Genomic DNA, 24,039 nt, shown 5'->3' with positions numbered 1-24,039 from the left:
CACGCCGAGGCTCCACGGAACCGTCTTCCTTGCGCCTTGAGCATCGCGTCTGTGGAAACAAGCGGTGATCCCGGTAAGTCCCCGCGGAGGCGGGACCCACCTGGCCGCCCGACTCCGTCGCGGCGCGCAAGGCGGAGGCGGGGCAGGTGGCACCTGCGGGCGGCCCCGAGCGTCGCGGAGGGGCGGGGGCGCGCAGGGCGCAGGCGGCTGGGGAGTCGCCTCCCGAGCCGCCCTTCCCGGGGCCCGTCGGGGGTGGCGCTCCCCCCGCCCGCCCCACGACGCCCCTTACCCCAGGCGGCGGCGGTCTGCCGGGGCTTCGGGGGACGGGGACGCGGCGGCCGCGCTCGGGGCTCCGGGGCTGCGGTCGGAACGGCGCCCTCGGGGCCGCGCGAAGGCAGTTGGGTTCCGAGGCGGCCTCGCCCGCCGGCCTGGTTCGGGGCCGGGGCGGTGGCGGCCTCCGGCGCTCGCTTCGCTCGGGTTCCCGAAGGCGGGGCGCGCCGTCGGGCCTCTCCGTGTGTCCTGCGCGGCGGCCCCGGCGGACGCGGCGGCGGAGCGCGGTGGAGCGCGGCGCGGGGGGACCGCGGCTCAGGCCGCGCCGAGGGTCGGTCGGTCGGTCGGTCGGCCGGCCGCGCGGGGACCCGCGTCTCCATGGCAACCGGACGCCGCTCGAGGGCAGTTCCCGCGGGATTTGGCCGGCGAGCGGCTCCGCCCGGGTCCGAGTTCCGAGACACCTGTTCCCGCCCCGGCTGGGGGCCCGACCGAGAGCCTTTGCGCGCTTGGCCCGCCCGCGCCCCGGGTCCCCGACTCTCCCGGGAGCTCGGGCTTCCCCTCCTCCCGGACGCGTCCGGGGCGCTCTCCTCGGAAGCAAGAGTTCTGTGTCGCTGACGGCACCCGCCTTGGCGCCTGGGGCGCTGCCAGCGCTCCGACAGGAAGAGTAGAGAGCTCCCGAAACAAAACAGACAAACAAAAAAAAGGCGGGGTGGGGGGAAAGACGAGCCTGCTTTATTTCCGTACTTTTTAGGACGACGAATATCATGCACTCTTCCAGGGCGACCTGGGTAAACGTCTTTGCCAACTTAAGGCCAAGTCCCTCCTTTCCAGGAATTGCCTGCAAAGAAAGACTTGGCTGAACTGGACCGACAGACTATCAGATTAACCTCGCTGCATCCCCCAATGATAGCATGCAAGTGGGAGCAAATACAGACCCCCCCCCCAAAAAAAAGGGTTTTAATACGGCTTCTTTAATTTTTTTTAATAGCAAGTTTTTTTTTATTGGTGTTCAATTTGCCAACATACAGAATAACACCCAGTGCCCATCCCGTCAAGTGCCCCCCTTAGTGCCCGTCACCCCAGTCACCCCCACCCCCCGCCCTCCTCCCTCGGGCTTCTTTAATTTTTGAGTCCACCTAGGGAACTCCTTCCTACTCAGTCTTTGAAAACTCAGTGCAAACATTGCCTCTATAAATCCTTCCTGATGCTTGTATCAGAATATAAATTTAGCCACTGGAACAGAGACCCAGAAGAACCCATTGGCTTCAACAGAGCAAGTTTATTTCTCACCTAAAGTCCTGTTGGCACAGGGACTCTCCTCCACAAAGTTGTCAGGGACCCCACCCCTATTTTACGGGGCATGTGAGGGCTTTGCCCTTGTCAGTTTAGTCCAGGGTGGCTAACCGCCAGGTCCATCGCCAGCCAGGGGTTGAGGAACTAGAGGAAAGGGAGGGCATGCTCATTCCTTTTTCAGGGACATAACCTGAAAGGTGCGCGCATCTCTTGGCCAGAACTCAGTCACATGGCATACCTAACAGCAGAAAGGGTTGGCCTATGTGTCCATCTAGAAATCAAGGGAACTATCGCTATGGAAGAAGGGGAGGATCAGTATGGGGAAATGATTAGCAGTCTCTGCTACAAACCTCTGTCTCCCACCCCTTCATCCACTAGTGTACTCAACTTCCATTATTCCCAGAATCTCAAGTGTTGCCTCTTCTATGTCCCCATAACATGTTTTTTTAATCTTTTTTTTAATTTTTGTTTATTTATTATAGTCAGAGAGAGAGAGAGAGAGAGAGAGAGAGAGAGAGAGAGCAGAGACACAGGCAGAGGGAGAAGCAGGCTCCATGCACCGGGAGCCCGATGTGGGATTCGATCCCGGGTCTCCAGGATCAGGCCCTGGGCCAAAGGCAGGCGCTAAACCCCTGCGCCACCCAGGTATCCTGCCATAACACTTTCTACATGCATGCATGCATTCCATCCATAAAGTTAACAAATAAACATTAAATTCTTACCATGTATCTGGCACTATGCTCAGCCCTGGAAGCAATAATGAATGTATGGAAATGATCAGGCACCTTACCCTCAAGAAATTAATGAATAGATGTACATTAGCACCCTTCAATTTGTATTATAAATATTTGTGAGCATACTGTATTCCTCCTCCTTCTCCCACCTCCCTACCATGTAGCCCATAAAACACACACTCTTGGGCAGTCCCAGTGGCTCAGCGATTTAGCGCCACCTTCAGCCCAGGGCCTGATCCTGGAGAGCCCGGATCAAGTCCCTGCATGGAGCCTGCTTCTTTCTCCCTCTGCCTGTGTCTCTGCCTCTCTCTCTCTCTCTCTCTCTCTCTGTGTGTGTGTCTCTCATGAATAAATAAATAAAATCTTAAAAAAAAATTAAAAAAACACTCAAATACTTTTATTAACTCGTTTTATTTTTATTATATGTAATATTATTTTATTCCCAGATATTAGTAAAATATCATTGTCACACACACACACACATGCACAGAAGATTACAAATATGAAGATGCCTTAGGGGTCGGGTCATGATACATTTCATTATGCATCACACGGTACACAGTACAATCTGCTGAAAATGTGAGGCAAAGCTAGCTATCAACTTTAAAGTACTATTAGTCTTTCAAAATGTAACTGAGGAGCCTCTTATTTTTCCAAGATAGGTCAATGTAAGAGACAACTCACGATATTGAAAATGAAACTTAATGAGATTCTCTATCCCCAAAGTAAAGCTTAAGCAAAGAGTTGTCCGGGGAGTGAGTTCGTAGTTACTGTTTGTTCTAATTGTGTGTATAATCCTCTTTACCTCTTACTTCTGCTTAATGGTCTCATTGTGGACTTAAATCTCGGGGAGGACGGTACAAAAGTCGCCGTAGAGATAGTTGTGTGGATTCAACTGTTGTGAAAGCAGGGCAGTAAAAAATGTGGTCTTTGTTTAAGTCCCTCTTTGTAATATGACCAGAACATTAAATCAGAAATAGTGTAGAAAATTAAAAGTTAGTTACCTGGAGCTTTCTACCAAAAGAACTTAGAGGAGTGATTTTCTTTCCCCAGGGGGTAGAGTATTTGAAATATTTGTAAATTAACATTCCTTGCATTTGACTCAGAGTAACTAGTGTAAAGTAGGTATTTAAAATACATTATCTCACTTGCTTCAAGTTAATCCAGGCCTATAAACTGTGCTCAGCTTCATTGAAGCTTATTATAGAAATATAAAAAAGCGTATGAAACATAAAGAATTTTATTTTATTTTTTTAAAGATTTTTATTTATTTATTTATTTGACACAGAGTGAGCACAAGCAGGGGGAGCTCCAGGCAGATGAAGAGGGAGAAGCCAACTTCCCACTGAGCAGGGAGCCCAATGCAGGCTCCATCCCAAGACTGGTATCATGACTTGAGTTGAAGGCAGACCCTTAATGGACTGAGCCACCCAGTTGCACCAAAACATAAAGAATTTTAACTTGTGTTTTTAAACACAAAACTCAATTTATAATTATTGCCATTTAAAAATAAGTCTATTTTCTCTGCAATATTTTTTTCCTTATTCTTTTGTATTTTATAAAGATACCTAGTGTTCCATTGTGGACCTAAGCTATACCTAACTAGGAACTTTGGGGTACAAGGGCAGTATTAGGAGCCCTATTTGTCTGAGGATCCTCAGAACCTCATGGGTAAACTGCATCTGGTTACTGATGGTCAGGTACTGAAATATTCTATCCCAGAGGAGAAGAGGGTGATGAATGTCCCAAAAGACAGGAAACTACTCACTTTGAGGTGGATAAATAGCATCCTCTGATGCTGGGTGAGAGTTGGTATGAAGGAATACTTCGCATATCTTAGAGGGTAGCATTACTCAAGTGTCCTCTTGCCCAGTCCCTGTGGAAACTTGTCGCAAATAACTTGAAATGGTAAGATGATAATGCAAAGATCACTTTGGGAAAATCAAAATATGATTGTGGTTCTTTAACACAAGCCCATCAAAGATAACCAAAAGAGCTATAATCATTTGAAAAGGAGGGGGAAAATCTTTCTTAATTAAGAAGCAGCAGACAACTGGGATGGAGCGGAGTCCTGAATGGTGAGGCAAGTGGAGAGGAACAAAAGTCCAAACCATAGCAGTTCATAAACGGCATCCTTAGAAGCAATATTCTGAAATTTAAAAGCCAAATATGCCAACAACTAAGGAAGAGTTGGAGTTACCTGGGGTGCAACAGGGAAAGAGGTTCAGGAGGTCTACTATTGGGGCACCTGGGTGGCTCAGTCGTTTGAGCTTCTTCCTTCAGCTTGGGTCATGATCTCAGGGTCCTAAGATCCAGCCCCACATTGGGCTCCCTGCTCAGTGGAGAGTCTGCTTTTCCCTCTGCTCTGTCTCTCCCCACTGCTCATGCTCTCTCTGTCAAATAAATAAATAAAACCTTAAAGAAAAGAGGTTCATTTTCCCAGGATTGATTACCTTTGGTGGCCCCGGAGAAAAGAGGTTACAATAGACAATCATCATAATAGATTGCAACAACACAGTAGTTTTCCAGATGTGGTCATTCAAGTACCACTTTTGTGGGTGATTTTTCCACATCCATATACTACTATCCATACTATTTTCTCAATTTTTTAAAAAAAATCAAGATCACAGCTTTACTTTAATAGAAATCTGTGAATGGAAAATCAGCATCATTTGACATAAATGAAAATAATCACAATGAAAGCAAAATAATACTATTAAATTCTAGCTAGAAACAGTGTACCAGCACTCCAGGCCTAATGTTGACTGCTCTCAGCTAAAAAGGAAGATGAGGGGCGGCCCAGATGGCTCAGTGGTTTAGTGCTGCCTTCAGCCCAGGGTGTGATCCTGGAGGCCCGGGATCAAGTCCCACGTCAGGCTCCCCACATGGAGTCTGCTTCTCCCTCTGCCTGTGTCTCTGCCTCTCTCTCTCTCTCTCTCTCTCTCTCTTTCTAATAAATAAATAAAATTTTTAAAAAATAAAAATAAAAAATAAAAAGGAAGATGGGCAATGTTAGAGAGGTGTTAAACACGAGCCCAAAAATGAGATTTTCTCCTTGTCAGAAGGCTCAAAAGAGCCTTGGATAAAGCAGCTTTCTGTTATGTATTTGTTATTCAATACTAATTCAGGATATCACTTTAAATCATCTCCCATACCTTTGATGGTGCTGGCTCTGCACTGAAGAAACTCTGTGTCAAGAAATTTGAATTCAAGCATTAGAGGAAAAATGCTTCTTCTGACACAAGAGGTAGAAAATACAAGAAATTCATAACTGGCAAGAAAGACATTGGAAGGGGCACCTGGGTGGCTCAGTGGTAAAGCCTTTGGTTCAGGGTGTGATCCCGGGGTCCTGGGATTGAGTCCTGCATCAAGCTCCCAGCAAGGAGCCTGCTTCTGCCTCTGCCTATGTCTCTGCCTCTCTCTCTCTGTATCTCTCAGGAATAAATAAATAAAATCTTAAAAAAAAAAAAAAGAAAGACATTAGAAGGATCTTGTGTCACAAATGAACTCAGTCTGCTTACATGGCACAGTGGTAGTGGGAACTTTGAAACTAGATAGAATTAAAAAGAAAAAAAAACTAGGTATAATTAGAAGACCAGTTTTTTAGTCCTAATGTTGTCATGAATTAGTTACATAACCCCCGGCAAGTCTCTGTTTTTTATATTTGTTTCTTGGTATGTTGAAGTCCAAGATTTATTTACTAAGAAAAAAGTGAGTGAAAAAGAGACTGAGAAAGATTGGCAGTCAATAGGGGAAAGATATTTAAGTATCTCTTTAAAATAAGATTTATCAGTGTTTATTTAAAATATCTGTTCAAAAGGGTTTTTTTTTTTTAAGCAAAGGTAGGCAGAATGGAGGAATAAAAGGACCAAGACATAAGATATACAGAAAAAAAAAAAAAGAAAAATGGTAAATATAAATCCTATCTGATCTGCAATTGCATTAAATGTAAATGGATTAAATACTTAACTAAAAAGCAGAAGTAATAGAATGGATTTAAAAATCCAACTATAGGACAGCCCCGATGGCTCAGCCATTTAGCACCACCCTCAGCCCAGGGTATGATCCTGGAGACCCAGGATCGAGTCCCACATCAGGGTCCCTGCATGGAGCCTGCTTCTCCCTCTGCCTGTGTCTCTGCCTCGCTCTCTCTCTTTGTCTCTCATGAATAAATAAATAAATAAAATCTTTTAAAAAATCCAGCTATATGCTGGCTGCAAGAGGCATATTTTAGTTTCAAACACACATAGGTTGAGAGTGAGAGGATGAAAAACTATAGCCATCCAAACTAGAACCAAAAGACAGATCGAGTGGCTATACTCTTATCAGACAAAATAGACTCTAAGACAATTGTTCTAGAATACTTTTTCCTAGAAAATAAGTCTTAGACTTGAATACATCAAATTATTTTGGCATTGGCAAAGGGTTAGTAAAATTGTGGCAGGTCTAAACGTTCTTTTGAATCAATGATTTCATTGGGAGCTCTGGAAGTGTGTTTTGGATCAAAACAAAACACATGCCTCAATGTTAGAATATCATAGCAAATCAGACTGCATGGAAGAGGTAAAGGTATGGTATTTATGGCGATCCCTGACCTAATGCTCAGAATACACAATCTAATAGAAATGTCAGAGTCACTTTACACTGAGATTATATGTATTGCCTTAGTATTTAAATGCTTGAGCAAATATAAAAGAAACAAATATTAAAAATTAAATTTTCTTATTCATATTCGGAAGTTAAGAATCATGAAGAGTTATATGAAATGGCGAGAAAGGATATTTTATGCTTTTATATAACTAAATAAAAACTTCCCACTCCCCCACAAAACTAACCCAATCACACCAGACCAAACAATAAAAACTCTGAGACAATAAGGACTCCACACTAGGTTTGATTATACTATCTTATTCTAAACTAGATTCAGGGAGCCATCTGCTGGTAAATTGATGAGTTATCTTTTTTTTTTTTTTTTTAATGGATGTGCAGTTAGGGTTGGCAGATAATATACAAGACATCCAGTTAAATTTGAATTTCAGATAACCAACAAATAATATTTTTAGATTTATTTATTTGTTTGAAAGAGAAAGAGAGATAGGGCTAGCTGGGGGAAGAACAGAGAGAGAGAGAGAGAGAGAGAGAGAGAACCTCCAGCAGACTCCCCACTAAGCACAGAGCCTGACCCTTACACCCTGAGATTATGGTCTGAGCTGAAATTAAGAGTCAGATGTTTAAACAACTGAGCCACCCAGGTGCCCCCTGACAAATAGTTTTTTAGCATAAGTATGTCAGTACAATACTTGCTCCATATGCCAATGCTATTTTGTCTTAAATTTTCAATTATATTATTTCAAATGATTTAGAAAAGGTTTTCTTAAAATTCAGATTGTATAATTATTTAGGAATATACTTATTGCTATATTCTATGTGCATGAACTCTTTGTCTTCCCCTCTTCTATCTGGCTCCTTATCATTTTTTTCTAAGGTGGAACCCAACACAGGCTTGAACTCACAACCTTGAGATCAAGACCTGAGCTGAGACCAAGAGGTGGATGCTTAACTGACTGAGCCATCCAGGTGCCTCTCCCTATCATTTTTTAATTGAGCCCTTCTTCCTAGTTTACTTCGTTCTTACAACAACAGCTGTTCTTGCAACAGCCTCATATTTAAGGAATCTGAGTCAGTTACAACTAATGAATGAAAAACCAGATAATTCATTTTATTTTCTGTAGTACCTTAGTTGCAGATACTATTTATCTTTTAAAAAGTAAAGGTGCATATCTGTATGTTTTATTTTTGACCTTTAAATTTTTTAACTTATGTGGTGAACTGGTAATATATTCACATGATTTTAGTTTAATACAAAATAAAGAATATTCATTGAAAATTCTCCCACCCTTAACCTTCAGGCATCCAAAAGTTTCTTCATGTATAGGCAATCAATATACTCTATGTGATCTTCAGCTATCTTAAGGACATTATTTTGAAGTGAAAACATACAACAGGGTCATCTTTCATGAAAAAAAAAAGTGCCACAGATGACAATGAAAAACATTTATTTCCTTATTAGTTGTGGTTTTCAATTGAACGGCTTAATTTTATTTTGCCTATGAAGCAAATAATAGCAAAATGTATTCTCTTAAATCTTGGTTGCCTCTGAATGATTGACTGTAGTTGTAAAATCCAGTTAATTAAAAACTTGCATTATAAAATATCACAAGATGGAGATGTTGTTCCATGAAAGTGACAGTTAAAGAGCATGAGGAAAAAAATCTTTTGTTTCTTTTTGAACATCTTTATTTTCTTCTTTATCTTGCTCCCTGTCTTCTTGTCATCCAAGGTAGTGAGGAATATTCAAAGAGCCTGTGTTCAAATCCTTGATTTGTCTCTTTCTGCCTGTAACTCTAAATTAAATAAACCTTTAGGAGCCTTAAGATTGTCTATAAATTCAGACTTATGCTCTTATTATGAAGATTATATTAAATAATATATCAAAATGGCAAAGCCCTCCAGCAAAAGCCAAGGACACATACAAGCTGGGTTTGTCACTCATTGCAGTGAGGGAGAATGCACACCCTTAGGAAAAGGGCTTCTCAATAAGAGGGTGTTCGAAAGGACCCATTATAGGACTGGAGCTGTGGTTGGGTGATTTGTAGTAGGGCCCAAGGAAGCAAGGTTCACTTTGGACTGAGTGCTGTCAGAATGCAAGGACAGTCTATGGCTGGGTATTTCACCATCTATTTACAGTATCCCCTTTTCCATTTTTTCTCTTTCTGCAGTTTGGTCAACTAAGGTCCAGAAACAGATGACATTCTTGATGTATTGTCAGAAGGCCAATAGTAGCCTATTACTATGTCATAGTACCTACATCATTCACCTTTCTTCATTTCATCATGTAGGCATTTTATCATCTCACATCATCACAAAGGGGAGTACAGTTCAAGAAGATATTTTGAAAGAGAGAGACCACATTCAAATAACTGTTATTACAGTACATTTTCATAATTATTCTATTATGTTGTTAATCTCTTACTGTGCCTAATTTATAAATTACACTTTATCTAATGTACGTTTAGGGGAAAACATATTGAAAACAGATCCCTTCAGATCTAACTATTTTTTAAAGAATATTATTTATCCATTTGAGAGAGAGCATAAGCAGGGAAAGCAGCAGAGGGAGAGGGAGAAGCAGACACCTGCTGAGCAAGGAGCCCAATTCAGGGCTCCATCCCAGGACTCTGAGATCATGACCTGAGCTGAAGGCAGGTGCTTAAGTGACTGAGCTACCCAGGTGCCCCTCAGATCTAACTTTTAAGTTCATTTATCCAGGGCCGAAGCAGCATTTGGCCTAGGAATAGTTTGCCCTCATTACTGTGGCAAGTGAGTCTTAATATTCTAAAGAGTACCTATGAATTCTGAAGTTTTCCACTCTGTTGAAAAACTGTTAGGAGCTGTTAAGAGCTGTTAGGAGCAAGGACTATCTCTGGCCTCTGGTGAGCTCCAAGAACTTTTTCCTCTTTTCTATAATCTTCTCAGGTGTTTCTTTCCCTGACCTTGCCTAACTTCTTCACATACATTCACTGAGCAGCACTCAGCTGAATATCAAAAAGGCCCCTCTGCACATCTCCAGATTTGTCTCTCTGATCCTCTGCTTCACTCTGTGCATGCTGTTGTCCTTGGCTCCCTTGGACTTGCAAACCCATCTCCTCGACTCAGAGAGATGACTGGGCTCCACTTGGGCTCCACTTGGGCTCCCAGTTCAGAGTCCTAGAAATTGGCTCTAGGCAGTAAGGTGGAGGCAACTGGAGTCTTACCTCATTCGTTTCCCATCTCTCAGAGATCACTGTCCTTGGTTGCCTAGTGTCAGTATCTTGAATGCTCTGGTCTCCTACATTTTGCTCAGTTTTTTAGTTGTTTCAGGTGGGAGAGTAAATCAGATCCTTGTTATTCCATGCTGACTAGACACAGAAGCTGTCTTAAAAAAAAAAAAAGCATCATGTACTAAATCATTAAGTTACAAACAGACACTAAGATGGTATTGTCTTACTTGTCTTGATTCAGGCTGCTGTAACAAAGTACCATAGACCGGGTGGCTTAGAAATTTCTTTCTCACAATCTGGAGGCTAGGGTGCCAGCATGGTCAAGTTCTGGTAAAAGCCCTCATCTGGTTTGCAGATGCAGTAAACTAGCTCTCTGTCCTCTTCTTACACAGGCACTAATTCCATTCCTGAGTGCTCCACCCATGATCTAGTTATCTCCCAAAGGTCTCTCCTCCAAATATCATCACACTGGGGATTAAATTTCAACATGCAAATTTTGGGGAGAAACAAACATTCAGTTCATAATAACACCAAAAGCAGATTTTTTTTACTCAATATAAAGAATGCCTTTCTATAACCACACTTATATAAAGATGGAATAGTTTTCCCTTGGAAAGAAGTGTGTTCCCTGTCATGCAGATATAGACAGAGGTTATAAGCATTGTCTGAATGTTCTAGGAGATATGCAGTTATGCTCAACAAACTGTAGCCTACAGGCCAAATCTGTCCCACCACCTGTTTTTTTTTTTTTAATAAAATTTTATCGGCCCACAGACATGCACTTAAAAAAAAAAAAAAAACATATTGTGTATATGTAAGGTTCTTTCATGCTAAAATGGCATAATGGGGGACACCTGGGTGGCTCAGCAGTTGAGCATCTGCCTTCAGCTCAGAGCCTGATCCCAGAATCCTGGGATCAAGTCCTGCATCGGGTTCCTTGTGTGAAGTCTGCTTCTCCTCCCTCTGCCTGTGTCTCTGCATCTCTTTCTGTGTCTCTCATGAATAAATAAACAAAATCTTAAAAATAATAATAAAATGGCATAATGGAGCACTTGTGATAGAAACTATGCCCTTCAAAGCCTAAAATTTCTTATCTAAAATAAAATAAAATAAAATAAAAAATAAAAAATACATAAAATAAAATTTCTTATCTTCTTCTGAAAAAAATTGCCAACCCTAGATTACAGCATCATACATGGCTGATGTGGCAAAATGACTTCTTTGATCCCTTCCCAGCTTGAGTTTCTAGGAGTCTGTGAAAGCAGAGAATAAATTTATTGCCTAATGCAAATTTTGCATCTTCTTCCATCACATATCTATATTCATTTTTTTTAACTTTTTAAATTTATTCTGTGTGTGAGAAGAGACCAAGCACGCAAGAGCGGAGGAAGGGAGGAGAGGTGTTTTCCCTCTTCTTAGGGAGAAGCAGGCACCCCACTGAGCAGGGAGCCTGATGTAAGGGTACATCCTAGGACCCCAGGTTCATGACCTGAGCCAAAGGCAGCCAGTTAACCAGCTGAGCCACCCAGGCGCCCTCTATATTTATTTTAATATAATATTCTCCTCCCCATCTCATTTCTTTGGGTAAAATTGATCCTCCCCAAATATCCCTATGTTGGTCCTTTAGCTTTGCATCTCTCCACCATGTATATATTCCTTATGATGTAGTATCATTCATTCCATTTCCCCTACTAGTTCTTCTGCTTCTTTTTTTCCTTCCTCTTTAACCTTCTCCCTTACTCTTTTTCCTGCCTCTTCCTTCCCTTCTTCTTTGTCCCCCCCTTCTCTTTCTCTGCCTCCTCCTTCTCATTTATAATTATTTATAATACCATACCAGACAGTATTCTAGACACTGGGGCTTTAGCAGTAACAAGATAATCTCTGCCATCACAAAGCTTACATTGGTACCCTAATTTGAAAAGCAAAACCATGGTGTTTTCAGGTCAAAAACAAATGATTGTCACCAAAAAGCATTTCAGAGAATCCAAGGCAAGACACACCCACCAATTTTCATGATGCAAGATAACAGAGTGATCATTCCCTAGGCTGTCAACTTGCTCCTAAGTGGAAAAATCTTCTGATAACAAAACATTTAAAATTTCAACCAGAACGAGAGTGAGAAAAGATAGGGCACCGCTGTCCCCAAAGGCCAATCTCAACACCACATGTGATTTTGTATATGTGCCACATCAAAATGTTCTCACCTGTAGTTGCTGAAAGAGATTTTCTTTTGAGCATGAAAGATACAGTTACTGAAAGGGCATTTAACATGAAATAAATTATATTTTAGGAGCCACCAGTGCCCCACAGCCAATCTTCCAAATTTTATTAAAAACTAAAAATAACATATTTCAATCTCTATGCAAAATCTCCCCAACTCTAGTTTTTAATTAAGTTTTTTTAAAAACCCTCTCCTTTAGGAGAATGTACTTTTTTTTAATCATTGTCAATTTTTTTCCTCAGAAGCTTGAATTTAATAGAGAATATAAATTATGATCTTGGAAAATAAGCAATGCTAATTATAGAGAATCCATAACTGTGATACATTTAACCCTAGTAATTTAACAGTGACTTCATCTCTAAAATGAGTTTTGTGCTTTGGACTTCAAACTCTGTTTTACAGAAAACTTCTAAAATGGAATTGCTGCAAAGCCCTCAAGGTTTTTCAAACACAGGGACCTACTGTTTGGCAAACCTGCTTGATCTTTGTCTCTTTGTTCTCCTCTTGAATCCTGCTGCTGTCTGTTCCATGTCTCTGGGCATGCAGTATATACTGTTAAAATTCTTTCAAATTGAAATGTCTGTTCAGGAAAGGTATTCAGGAGGTCTAATAAATTACTCTGCTTCCAATAAACATTCCGATATCAACTACTGAATAAGGAAATCGTTTTAATAATAAGCTTGCTCATTATTTCTATTTCATTTGAACAGAACAACTTAAATTTAGCTATTTTTATGAAAATATTAGATACTGGGCAGCCCGGGTGGCTCAGCGGTTTAGCACCGCCTTCAGCCCAGGGCGTGATTCTGGAGACCCTGGATCGAGTCCCACGTCGGGCTCCCTGCACGGAGCCTGCTTCTCCCTCTGCCTGTGTCTCTGCCTCTCTCTCTCTCTCTCTCTCTCTCTCTCTCTCTCTCTGTGTGTCTCATGAATAAATAAATAAAAATCTTAAAAAAAAAAAAAATCCTTTGGGGATCCCTGGGTGGCGCTGCGGTTTGGCGCCTGCCTTTGGCCCAGGGCGCGATCCTGGAGACCGGAGATCGAATCCCACGTCAGGCTCCCGGTGCATGGAGCCTGCTTCTCCCTCTGCCTGTGTCTCTGCCTCTCTCTTTCTCTGTGTGTGACTATCATAAATAAATAAAAATTAAAAAGAATAGAAATATAAAAATGAAAATATTATATACTACATAGGCTTATCAAAATTTTTCTTACCTGCTAGAAATGGAATATTTGTTGATAAAGATTAAGCAAATGCTATGAAAAAATTACTGAATTTAATGTAATATGCAAAGGAGTTTTGTCATTATATTTTCACTTATTACCTTCAAGACAGGAAAATTTCTTTTTTTTTTAATTTTTTTTTTAAGATTTTATTTATTCACAAGAGACACAGAGAGAGAGAGAGAGAGAGGCAGAGGCACAGGCAGAGGGAGAAGCAGGCACCATGCAGGGAGCCTGGCATGGGACTTGATCCCAGGTCTCCAGGATCAGGCCCTGGGCCGAAGTTGGCACTAAACCGCTGAGCCACCCGGGCTGCCCAAGACAGGAAAATTTCTGATAAATTTTTTTGTTAAGATTAAATGTAATTGCTGTGAATTCTTATTTAATAAGTTTGATTACTTGAAAACTGTCACTTCCCACTACTTAAATCTATAATCTTTTGTAGTACTTCAATATAAACTTCCATAGTGCATATGATTACACATGGAAAATGGAAAATGTTAGTGCATGCACCATATGCAAAAATTAACCTCAAAATGGATTGAAACCCAAATGCAAGAGCTAAAACAATGAAACTCTTAAAAGAAAACACATGAGTAAGTATTTGTGGCCTTGTGTTAGTTAATGATTTCTTAGGTATGACACCAAAAGCACAAGCAGTAGAAGAAAAAATAGATAAACCGGACTCCATCAAAAGTTTAAATATACAACTTCCAGAGTAAAAACTTTAAAAAAAAAAAAAACAGTAAAAACTTTATTGATGTAAAAGACACTATCAAGAAAATGAAAAGACAACTCGCAGAATGGGCTAAAATATTTACAATTATATATCTAATAAGGGACTTGTATTTAGTTATAAAGAACTCTTACTATTAAAAATAAAGACAAATAACCCAATTAAAAAATAGGCAAAGGATCTGAAGACATTTCTCCAAAGAAAATATACAAATGGCCAATGAACACATGAAAAGATGCTCCATATCAGTGGTTGTTAGGGAAATGCAAATCAAAACCATAATGAGAAACCACTTCACACTACTAGGGTGATTAGAATTAAAAAATAAAAAACCCCACACAACACAAAATAATAATAAGTGCTAGTGAGGACATAGAGAAATTAGAACCCTTAAACACTGCTGGTGAGAATGTAAAATGGTGCAGTTGCTTTGGAAAACAGATTAGTAGTTCCTCAAAACTTAAACACAAAATTATCATTTTACTCAGCAATTTCTTTCCTATGCAAGAGAACTGACAAAAGGTATTCAAACAAAAATTTGTACATGAATGTCCGTAGCAGCACTACTCACAATGGCCCAAAGGTAGAACAAATCCAAATGTCCATCAACTGATGATTAGGTAAAATGTGGTTTATTTGTACAATGGCATATCTGATCACAAAAAAGAATGAAGAATTGATACACAATACAACATAATGAACCTTGAAAACATCATGCCAAGTGAAAAAAATTAGACCTAAAGACTACCTATTGTATAATTCCACTTATACAAAATGTCCAAAATAGGTAGATCTATAGTGACAAAAAATAGATTAGTGATTGCCAGAGTAAGGGGGAGTGACAGGAGGAATGTCTGCTAAGGGATGTGGGATTTCTTTCTGAGGTGATGAAAATGTTCTGGAATTATGTAGTGGTGATGGATGGACAGCTTTGTGAATATACTAAAAACCACTGAGTTGTATACCTTTAAAAAGTTGAATTTTAAGCATTCCAATTATATCTCAATCAAAAACATATCGGAGATAAAAGTGGTAGAATATGACTGAGATCAACCCATATAGACCATGCTATCAAATTAATTAGTTCTGGTTTATAGACATAAAGATGACAGCAAAGTAATTCTTTTTTTTTTTAAAGATTTATTTATTTGAGAGAGAGCATGTGCCCATGTGTGAGTGGGGGAAGGGACAGGCGGGGGAGGGGGGGAAGAGCAGCAGTGGAGATCTCAAACAGTCTCCTCACTAAGCATAAAGCTGGATTCCAAGGTAGGTTTCAACCCCAGGATCCATGAGATCATGATCTGAGCTAAAATCACAAGTCAGATGCTTAACTGACTGACCCACCCAGGCACCTCAGCACAATAATTCTTTATAATGCTATTACATTTTATATATATATATATTATATTTATTTATTTATTTATTTATTTATTTATATATATAATTTTAAAGTATAAAATTATAATTTGTTTATTACATGCATGTTAACCTGGAGAAAAAAAAATGAAATTACAATTTATGAAAATTAGGAAGAGGCTGTTGGTGGTTCCGATAAAATATATCAACTTGAAAATCATTTTCATAACATATTAAGAAATATTTTTGGGATCCCTGGGTGGCGCAGCGGTTTGGCGCCTGCCTTTGGCCCAGGGCACGATCCTGGAGACCCGGGATCGAATCCCACGTCGGGCTCCCGGTGCATGGAGCCTGCTTCTCCCTCTGCCTGTGTCTCTGCCTCTCTCACTCTCTCTGTGACTATCATAAATAAATAAAAATAAAAAAAAAAAAAAAAGAAATATTTTTAAGCCTTTACCATTTGTAAGAGAATGTGATACACATTTTGATAGATTGTCTACTATAAGACCAGCACTACACTAGGCTCCATGGGGCTTATATAAGAATTGAATGACAGTCCTTGCTTGAAATCTGTTTAAGGAAACAAAACTAACATAATGAAGCAGTTAGGGAGCAAGTGTGGCATATATTTTAGGACTAAATGGAACGTACATACTCCTAGGATAACAACACTGAATGTTCCTTAGTACTCTTCTATTTTAAACTTCTTTTTTTGCAGGTCCTGACTTTAGGAAATAAATACCATAGAGTTCCAAAAAGGAGATAACACATCAATTCATTCAAAGGATATTTAGTGAGTGCCTACTACGTGCCAGGCACTAAATCCCAGTAATTGAAATTATTATAAAAAATGAAAATAAGACACAATTTAGCAATGTGCATCTAGCATTGTGTATTGGAAGGAAATTAGAGGGATAATCATCTTTTTTTTTAAGACTTTATTTATTCATAAGAGACAGGCAGAGACATAAGCAGAGAGAGAAGCAGTCTCCTCGCAGGGAACCTCATGCAGGACTCGATCCCAGGACCCTGGGATCAAGACCTGAGTGGGAGATAGACCCTCAACCACTGAGCCACCCAGGTGTCCTGAGGCATAATCATCTTAATAACTGGTCTTTTTCATTATTGAACCTCCTTAGTTCAGTTCTATCCTGTGATGTCATATGAACAATCTGAATGGAGAAGCAATGAAATTGGTGGTCAGGAAGCACAAGTGTTTCTCAAGGGGCGTATATTTAAACATAGGTATTTATATTTTTTTATCATCAAAGAGATATTCAAATTGGTTGCTGTGAACATTTCAATCAGAATTTAACGCTATTTTTCAGGGTAAACAGCATGAGATTAAACTACCTTTTAACTTTACAATTAATTTTTCCCCCAGAAAAAACATAATGGATTCTGGTCAGAGACCGATCAAGGTCCTCGTCTTCAGTTACTGGCTGTCTAACCTTGGATGAGTCATTTAATCTCTCAGTTTTAGTTTCCTTATCTGTAAAAAGGCGGTAGCAATATTTCCTACTTTGTTGGGTTGCCCTGAGTTTAAATAAAGTAATGTAAATAAAGGTTTTAGCATTGTCCTTGGTATGTCATAAGTCTTCAATTAATGTTAAATATGATCCTTGAGGAACAGATGGATTAATCAGCCTTTCCAGTTACAATTCACAAGCACCCATGGAGTTCTTGGAGATGGTAGATGTATTTTTCCCTTAAAATAATTATTATTTTTTATATCTATTATATCTATTTTATATCTATTATTATTTTTTATATCTATATTTTTTCACTATTATTTTTCATTACCTATTTCTGAAAACAAAAACTAAACACCTAAGAAAGTCTTATTTGAAAGATAGGATTTGAATGAGAGCAATACAACATTGCATGTAAGACAAGTTTTAAAATGTGAACTTGCAGGGACTCAAATTCCTTGAGCTCAGAGTGGAAAAAATTCCTATTTAGAGAGCAAGGAAGACATTAAGCAGAAGGCAGGGATCTGAAGAACCAGCCATGGAAGAATGGGAGGTTCTTCAAAGCATAATAGGAGCTTTGCTTCCAGCAACAGAAACCAACACTTGAGTAACAGAAAATTCTATGAATTCGCCAAAACAAGAGATAAGAAACTGAGCAATATAAAATTTCATAGGAAGCCAAGTGATATATAGGCAGTTTATGAAACACTGCAGGTCATCTTATAGGCTTTGTTCTTCAATGAATAGGCATCTTTTCAAAGTTAAGGAAAATAAGACACAGAGGGTTTAATAATTTGCTATGAATCACTAACTTAATATTCTTATTTTAAAAGTTAATAGTAGGTCCAGGCTGAATATTTCTCACCATTAACTTGCTGAGGGAGGTGAATAAAGTAGATTAGCAGTTGCCAGGGACCGAGGGTGGGTGAGATGTAGAGTGATGCTAATGAACATGGGGTTCCTTGATTAAAATCAATGGGGATATGATGGTGAAGAGCATAGACATGGCTCATGTCCTCACAGAGATTATAGTACCAATGAAGGAGATAAGATAGCAAAAACAATCATTGTGTTAAATGCAATGGTTAAGGGATACCTGGGTGGTTCAGTGGTTGAGTGTCTGCCTTTGGTTCAGGTCATGATCCTGGGTCCTAGGATTGAGCCCCACATCGGGCTCCTTGCAAGGAGCCTGCTTTTCCCCCTGCCTATGTCTCTGTCTCTCTCTGTCTCTCTCATGAATAAACAAAAAATCTTTTTAAAAATATGCAATGATTAAATGCAACAGTTGCAGAAGTAAAGGGAACTGGGTCAGTGGCACTTATGCAGGAAGTGACTTGTAAGAATGAGTAAGAGTCAGAGGAAGAGGGATGGGAAGCAGCAGGAAGTAAATTATGGCATTCCTGACAAAGTAGACAGTGTATTCAAAGAGATGAAATAGCACATGGCATATTTAGGACCTGAAAAAAATTTAGATCAATGGGAACAAGGTAGGAAGAAAGGAGAGGCTCAGAAATGGAGGTCAGACCACACAGGCACTCATAGATCATATTCAAGTTTGGTCTCTGTCCCAGAAACAATGGAAAACCATCAAAAGTTTTTAAGGAGGCAAGTGACATGATCTGATTTGTTTTTGAGAGATCACTTCGGAATGGGGAAAGATTAGTATGAGGCAAGCCTGGAGACAGGGAGACTAGTTGGGAGAGATAATCTTGGTAGACAGATGTGACTGAACCAGGCTGGTAACCCTGTGGATGATAAGAGGTAGAGAGATGGAAGAGGTTTTGGAAGTTCAATTAGCAGGACTTAGTGATTAATGGAAATGAGATATTAGGGGGATTCAAGGATTATTCCAAGATTTCTGGTGTGGGCAACTTGGACTCATTCACTGAGCTGAGAGCACAGAAGGGGAGGAGATATGGGGAGATTTCAATTTTAGAAATGTTAAGTTTGAGGTGCCTCTAAAGATGCAAATGAATATGCCTGGTGGGTAGTACAAATCTAAAGCTCAGGAGAAGGACTAGCTTGGAGCCATGGACCAGTAAGTCATCATCAACCTAGAGATGGTAGTGGAAGCCATGGGAGGAGATGAGGTCCTGGGAAAGTCAAATAAGAAGGGATCTCAGATTAAAATCATGAGAAGCACCAAAAATAAGAAAAGGACAGGAGGGAGAAGCCTGCACAGGAGACCAAAGCCAAGAGGAAGGAGAAGGAATCAGAGAACCATTGTGTCCCAGAAGTCAAGTAGAGGAAGGAGTGGTCAAATGTGTCAAATGCTGAAAACCAATCAGTAGAATAAGGACTGAGAATTCTCTGTTGAATCCAGTAACAAGGAACTTTGAGATTTCAGTGGAAACCCAGATTCCAGTTAATAGTTGAGTGATCTGAAGATAAGACAGTGGAAACAATTCTTTGAAGAAATGAGTCTGTGACATAGCTGGACAGAAATGTGGAATCAAATGGAGTTTTCTTAACATAAACAAAAAGGGGTGGAGAGAATTGGGTCATTAAATGACAAAAAGACAAAAAAGAATTAGCCAATAAAGAGGGGGGAGTTGAAGATGCCAGAGAGAGGGATTTTAATAGATAGAAAAAAAAATACTTATAGGGACGCCTGGGTGGCTCAGTGGTTGAGCATCTGCCCTTGGCTCAGGTCATGATCTTGGGGTCCTGGGATCAAGTCCTGCATCAGGCTCTTCAAAGGGAGCCTGCTTCTCCCTCTGCCTACATCTCTCCCTCTCTCTCTTTCTGTGTGTCTCTCATGAATAAAGAAATAAAATCTTAAAAAAAAATTATAGAAGACAGGAGGAGTCTTTCACTTTAGACGGGAGAATAAGAGAGACATCTCTTTATGACAGAGGGTGAAGGAGGAAAAGATATTTTGGACCTATTTAAGTTTCTGGGTTCCTTTTTTTTTTCTTTAAGATTTTAGTTATTCATGAGAGACACAGAGAGAGGCAGAGACATAGGCAGAGGGAGAAACAGCCTCCCCGATACAGGACTTGATCCCAGGACCCCAGGATTGTGAGCTGAGCCAAGGGCAGAAGCTCAATCACTGAGCCACCCAGGCACCCCAAGTTTCTGGGTTTCATGCAGCGTGTGCTGGAGCCAGCTCCTACTAGCTCACAGAAGCCAGTTGTCAAATTTTCAGAAATTTTGACAACTGGCTAATATACATTCTAAGCTTGAATTCAACCAGAGGGGGAATATTTATGTCATGGAAACTGACTAAAACTACAAATCAGAACTTCCTCACACAAGGCCTCCAGAGAGTGGGTTATTAGGCATTTACCGGTGCACCACTGGCCAGGGTAGTGAAGAAGTGCCTAACTGAATAGCATTGTCTTATCTGTTGAGTAGAAAGGAAGATTGTATGTTGATGTCAAAGGTTAGAGGTAAGTGAAGAGAAATTGAATTCTGTGAAGGAAGGCAGAGACAACCACCACCTAGGGAAATACCAAATGGCTACCAGGCTGTATGAAGGAACCAGTCCAGGTTAGACACTATTGGACTATGGTGAAATCAGTGTGTGCAGTTGTATGATTTCTCACAAGCACAGTAGCCTGGAGATCTCAGCAGAGAAGTAGGTAGGTGCTTTGATCCAGAACCATTCTCTTGCCTGGCAGTGGTGATGGAAGAAGTAGATGGAGTGAGGATAATGAAGCTGTTTGCAAAAAAGTGGCTGCAGTAATGGGCCACAGGACCTAAATTGTAAAGGGAAAGAAGTGAAGATAGCAGAAGGTGATGGGTAAGGGCAGGGTCAAGGAGTTGTGTTTTCCTTGTATTGTGTGCCCTTACTATCCTGGTCTCAGTTTTACAATTAGGCCCTCCCACTTGGCAATGTCACTTTTGGAAAATGACATCTAAATCCAAGTCCCTTGGTGTTAGACAATGCTCCAGCTTGATCTGACCATCAAAGACTATATCGATGTCCTCACCTTAGAAATAATACGTTAAAGATTCAATGCCCAATGTCATCAAAAGAGTTGAACATCATTATTAACCACACAGTATAAATAAGGTAAGGCAGCGATAGTTTTTTTTTAACATTTTAATGGCAATGATCTGATATTTGAAAATACTTTGCTCAGCATTAGCTAACTGATCAACCATCATCAATGAATATCATTGATATCTGTAATATATACAGTTAACTATAGATCAATAGCGAATATAATTGCCATTAGAATATCATTTTGCTGGGTGCTGAGGTGGCTCAGTCAGGTAAGTGTCCAACTCTTGGTTTCAGCTCACGTCATGATCTCAGGATCATGGATCAAGTCATGGTTGGGCTCTATGCTCAGCATAGAGTGTGCTTAAGACTCTTTCCCTCTCCTTCTTCCCCTTCCCCCTGACCTCCTCTCTCTCTCTCAAATAAATGAATATATCTCTAAAAAAAAAAAAAAAGAAAATATTTTGCAAATTATTTCAAGAACTTAGAAGTACTAAGTAGCAGCACAGGGGGAACTTCAGAGAGTTAATATAAAATCTCAAAATGGCCTTCAAGTACACTTATTTTCTGGAGTAGTTTACCACCGGGAGACAGACTCAGGATTATACAGAATTTGTTTATGGATATCACCAGAAGCTGAGATGGGATTGTTACTGATGGCAAAACAGTAAGAAAGAACAAACCTGCTATCATGAGAAAAGACTCTGGGTCATGGGAACTATTACTTTAATTTCAAATGACAATCAGTTTTTATACCTATACCTGCTTATGTGTTCCAAAGCATTCTTAATGTTATAGCTGTCAGAAATCCGCATATTGCACCACCTAGGTGGCTCAGCAATTGAGCATCTGCCTTCGGTTGGCGTGATCCTGGAGACCCAGGATTGAGTCCGCATGGAGCCTGCTTCTCTTTCTGCCTGTGTCTCTGCTTCTTTCTCTGTGTCTCATGAATAAATAAATAAAATCTTAAAAAAAGAGAGAGAAACCCGCATATTTAGTGGACTATCTTCCCCATGTCACCTTTCCCTAAGATTAAGTAAATTGGGTGTAGAGCCACTGTTTAATTTCTTTTTTTATTTGTGTTTGTTTTTTAAAAATTAAAAAAAATTTTAAATGGTTAATTTCGTAATATGTGTAAGTTGCAGAAATTTTCTTTCTGAATTAAAAATATCATTTCAGTAAGGTAACTGAATTGCTGGTACTCCTGTGTTTGCGATTCATGATTAGTGCTGGATTCAACAAACACAATTCAGTTTCATATACTACCCTGAGATTGGCTGGGTGTTATGGCTGTGACATCGCTAGACTCCCTGGTGCGATGGGTATAAATCTTGCCCACATAACTTTTGTTCCTTCTTATGAAGTAAGTGAATGGCATGCAGTGTTCATACTTGGAGGACACTTTCTTCTTTATCAAAGTAATGACCTCATTGCATTTCCCACTTGAATAGCTGATCCATCAAAAACAGAGCAAATAAAAAAAAAACAGAGCAAATAAAGCTATTGATTTTAGTCCCTTCACACTGGATTTTTTTCTTACTATTTTTTTTTTAACCTTGAGGTATTTGGATATGCAGTTACATGGAGAGGTATCAGAGCAGGAAGTAGGCAGATCTTTTTTTTTTTTTTTCTTGTGTCACTCTTCATTTTGGCCAGCAAGGGGAGTTATAGGAACAATTTCAGTTCTATACCTTTTGGTTAGACTTTCCCCCCCACCTCCACCCCCCTGTTGATGATCAGTCACTGTGTCTCTTGCACTGGCCTCTCTGCAACCCAGCTAGTATTTTACTGTTTTGTACCAGTGTTGCTGTCTCCCGTTCATCTAATAACTTGCTGACCCAACGTTAATTGTGAACTTCAAAGTAAAAACTCTACTGGAATGGTGGGACATTGGAAATGAAGTGAGCTTCTATGCCCAGGTGGCATAAAAATCTAATTGTAGCCAGGAGCAGCCCAAGCCCCCTTAATGCGGATAAGACAGCATTCAACTGGCTTCAATAAAAAGGGACTTAAATGGAAGGGAGGTGGCCTTGAGGAGAGCCGCCAGGACTGCCAGGACTGAGAAGGCCATTGTTCTACATTCTCCTGGGGTTTATGGAGATTGACAAGGCCCCTGCTGCTTTCCAGAGCTGACCATTCTCAGTTCAGCCCTGAAAATACCTGGAGCTAGGACATTCCCGTAGCCACCAGCCCCTACCCATCCAGGTGGTGGAGATTCAAAGGTGTAGGTAGAAGGTGTGGGAAGAGCTCTCAGGAGGAATCTGCAGAGATTGTTTCCACTCTGTGAACCCAGGACAGCTTTCTCCCCTTTCAACCACATCTCGTGCTTCTTAGCTCCAACCGAAGTTATCTGGGGTCTTCTGTGGAGTTCCTCTGCTAGTAACACTTCATCACTGACCACTTTCACAGATAATGGTTCACTTCATTCTTTTAGCTTGGGACCAGGATCAATGATCACTTCGAGTCTTGATCCCGCTTTCCCAATCCCCATCCTAGCTGTTAAACATATTATGTTGCTGTTAATGGCTAAATAGACTAAAAATCAGTAATCACTGGTTTTCTTCATATGAAGGTCAATTTTCATTTCAGTGATTTAAAAGATATGTTTTGAATAAGTTACATGTCCATGCTTTGCTTATGGACAGACTATACTGTATAAAGGAGAGAATCTGGCCCTGAGAACAGGAGATGTGGACTTCAGTTCTGACTCTGCCGCTCATGAGCTGTATGATCTTGAATATACCATAATTTTGTGGAGGTGTAAGTATTTTCACTACAAAACTGGAGAGGGTGGACTAACTGAATAGACAAGATTCCCGACTCAAGAATCAGGCAGACCAGGATTTTATCCTGGCTCTATCATGTATTAACTGAATGACTTTAAGCAAGTGACTATTAGTATTACTTTAAGGCTTTAATGAAATAATGTACACGAAACCCTTAACATCATTCTTAAATATAATAAGC

The 24,039-nt window shown here is 40.3% G+C and overlaps 1 protein-coding gene across 1 annotated transcript in view; it reads right to left on the bottom strand.

Annotated features, from left to right (window-relative positions):
• NSUN7 (NOP2/Sun RNA methyltransferase family member 7) overlaps nt 1-23,392 on the bottom strand; it is a 76,631-nt gene extending 53,239 nt beyond the window's left edge. Inside the window, exons 1-3 of the mRNA XM_055326164.1 lie at nt 23,233-23,392; nt 20,672-20,824; nt 101-942 (exon numbers count right to left, since the gene is read on the bottom strand). Coding sequence (XP_055182139.1) covers nt 101-942; nt 20,672-20,824; nt 23,233-23,392 — 1,155 coding nt within the window. The remainder of the gene's footprint in view (nt 1-100; nt 943-20,671; nt 20,825-23,232) is intronic.
• Between the last annotated feature and the right edge of the window lie 647 nt (nt 23,393-24,039).

This window comes from Nyctereutes procyonoides, unplaced genomic scaffold, assembly GCF_905146905.1.
Source record: "Nyctereutes procyonoides isolate TBG_1078 unplaced genomic scaffold, NYPRO_anot_genome, whole genome shotgun sequence".
Lineage (NCBI taxonomy): Eukaryota > Metazoa > Chordata > Mammalia > Carnivora > Canidae > Nyctereutes > Nyctereutes procyonoides.
Note: the sequence above shows the minus strand (reverse complement) of the source record. Positions and strands in the feature narration are given on the sequence as shown.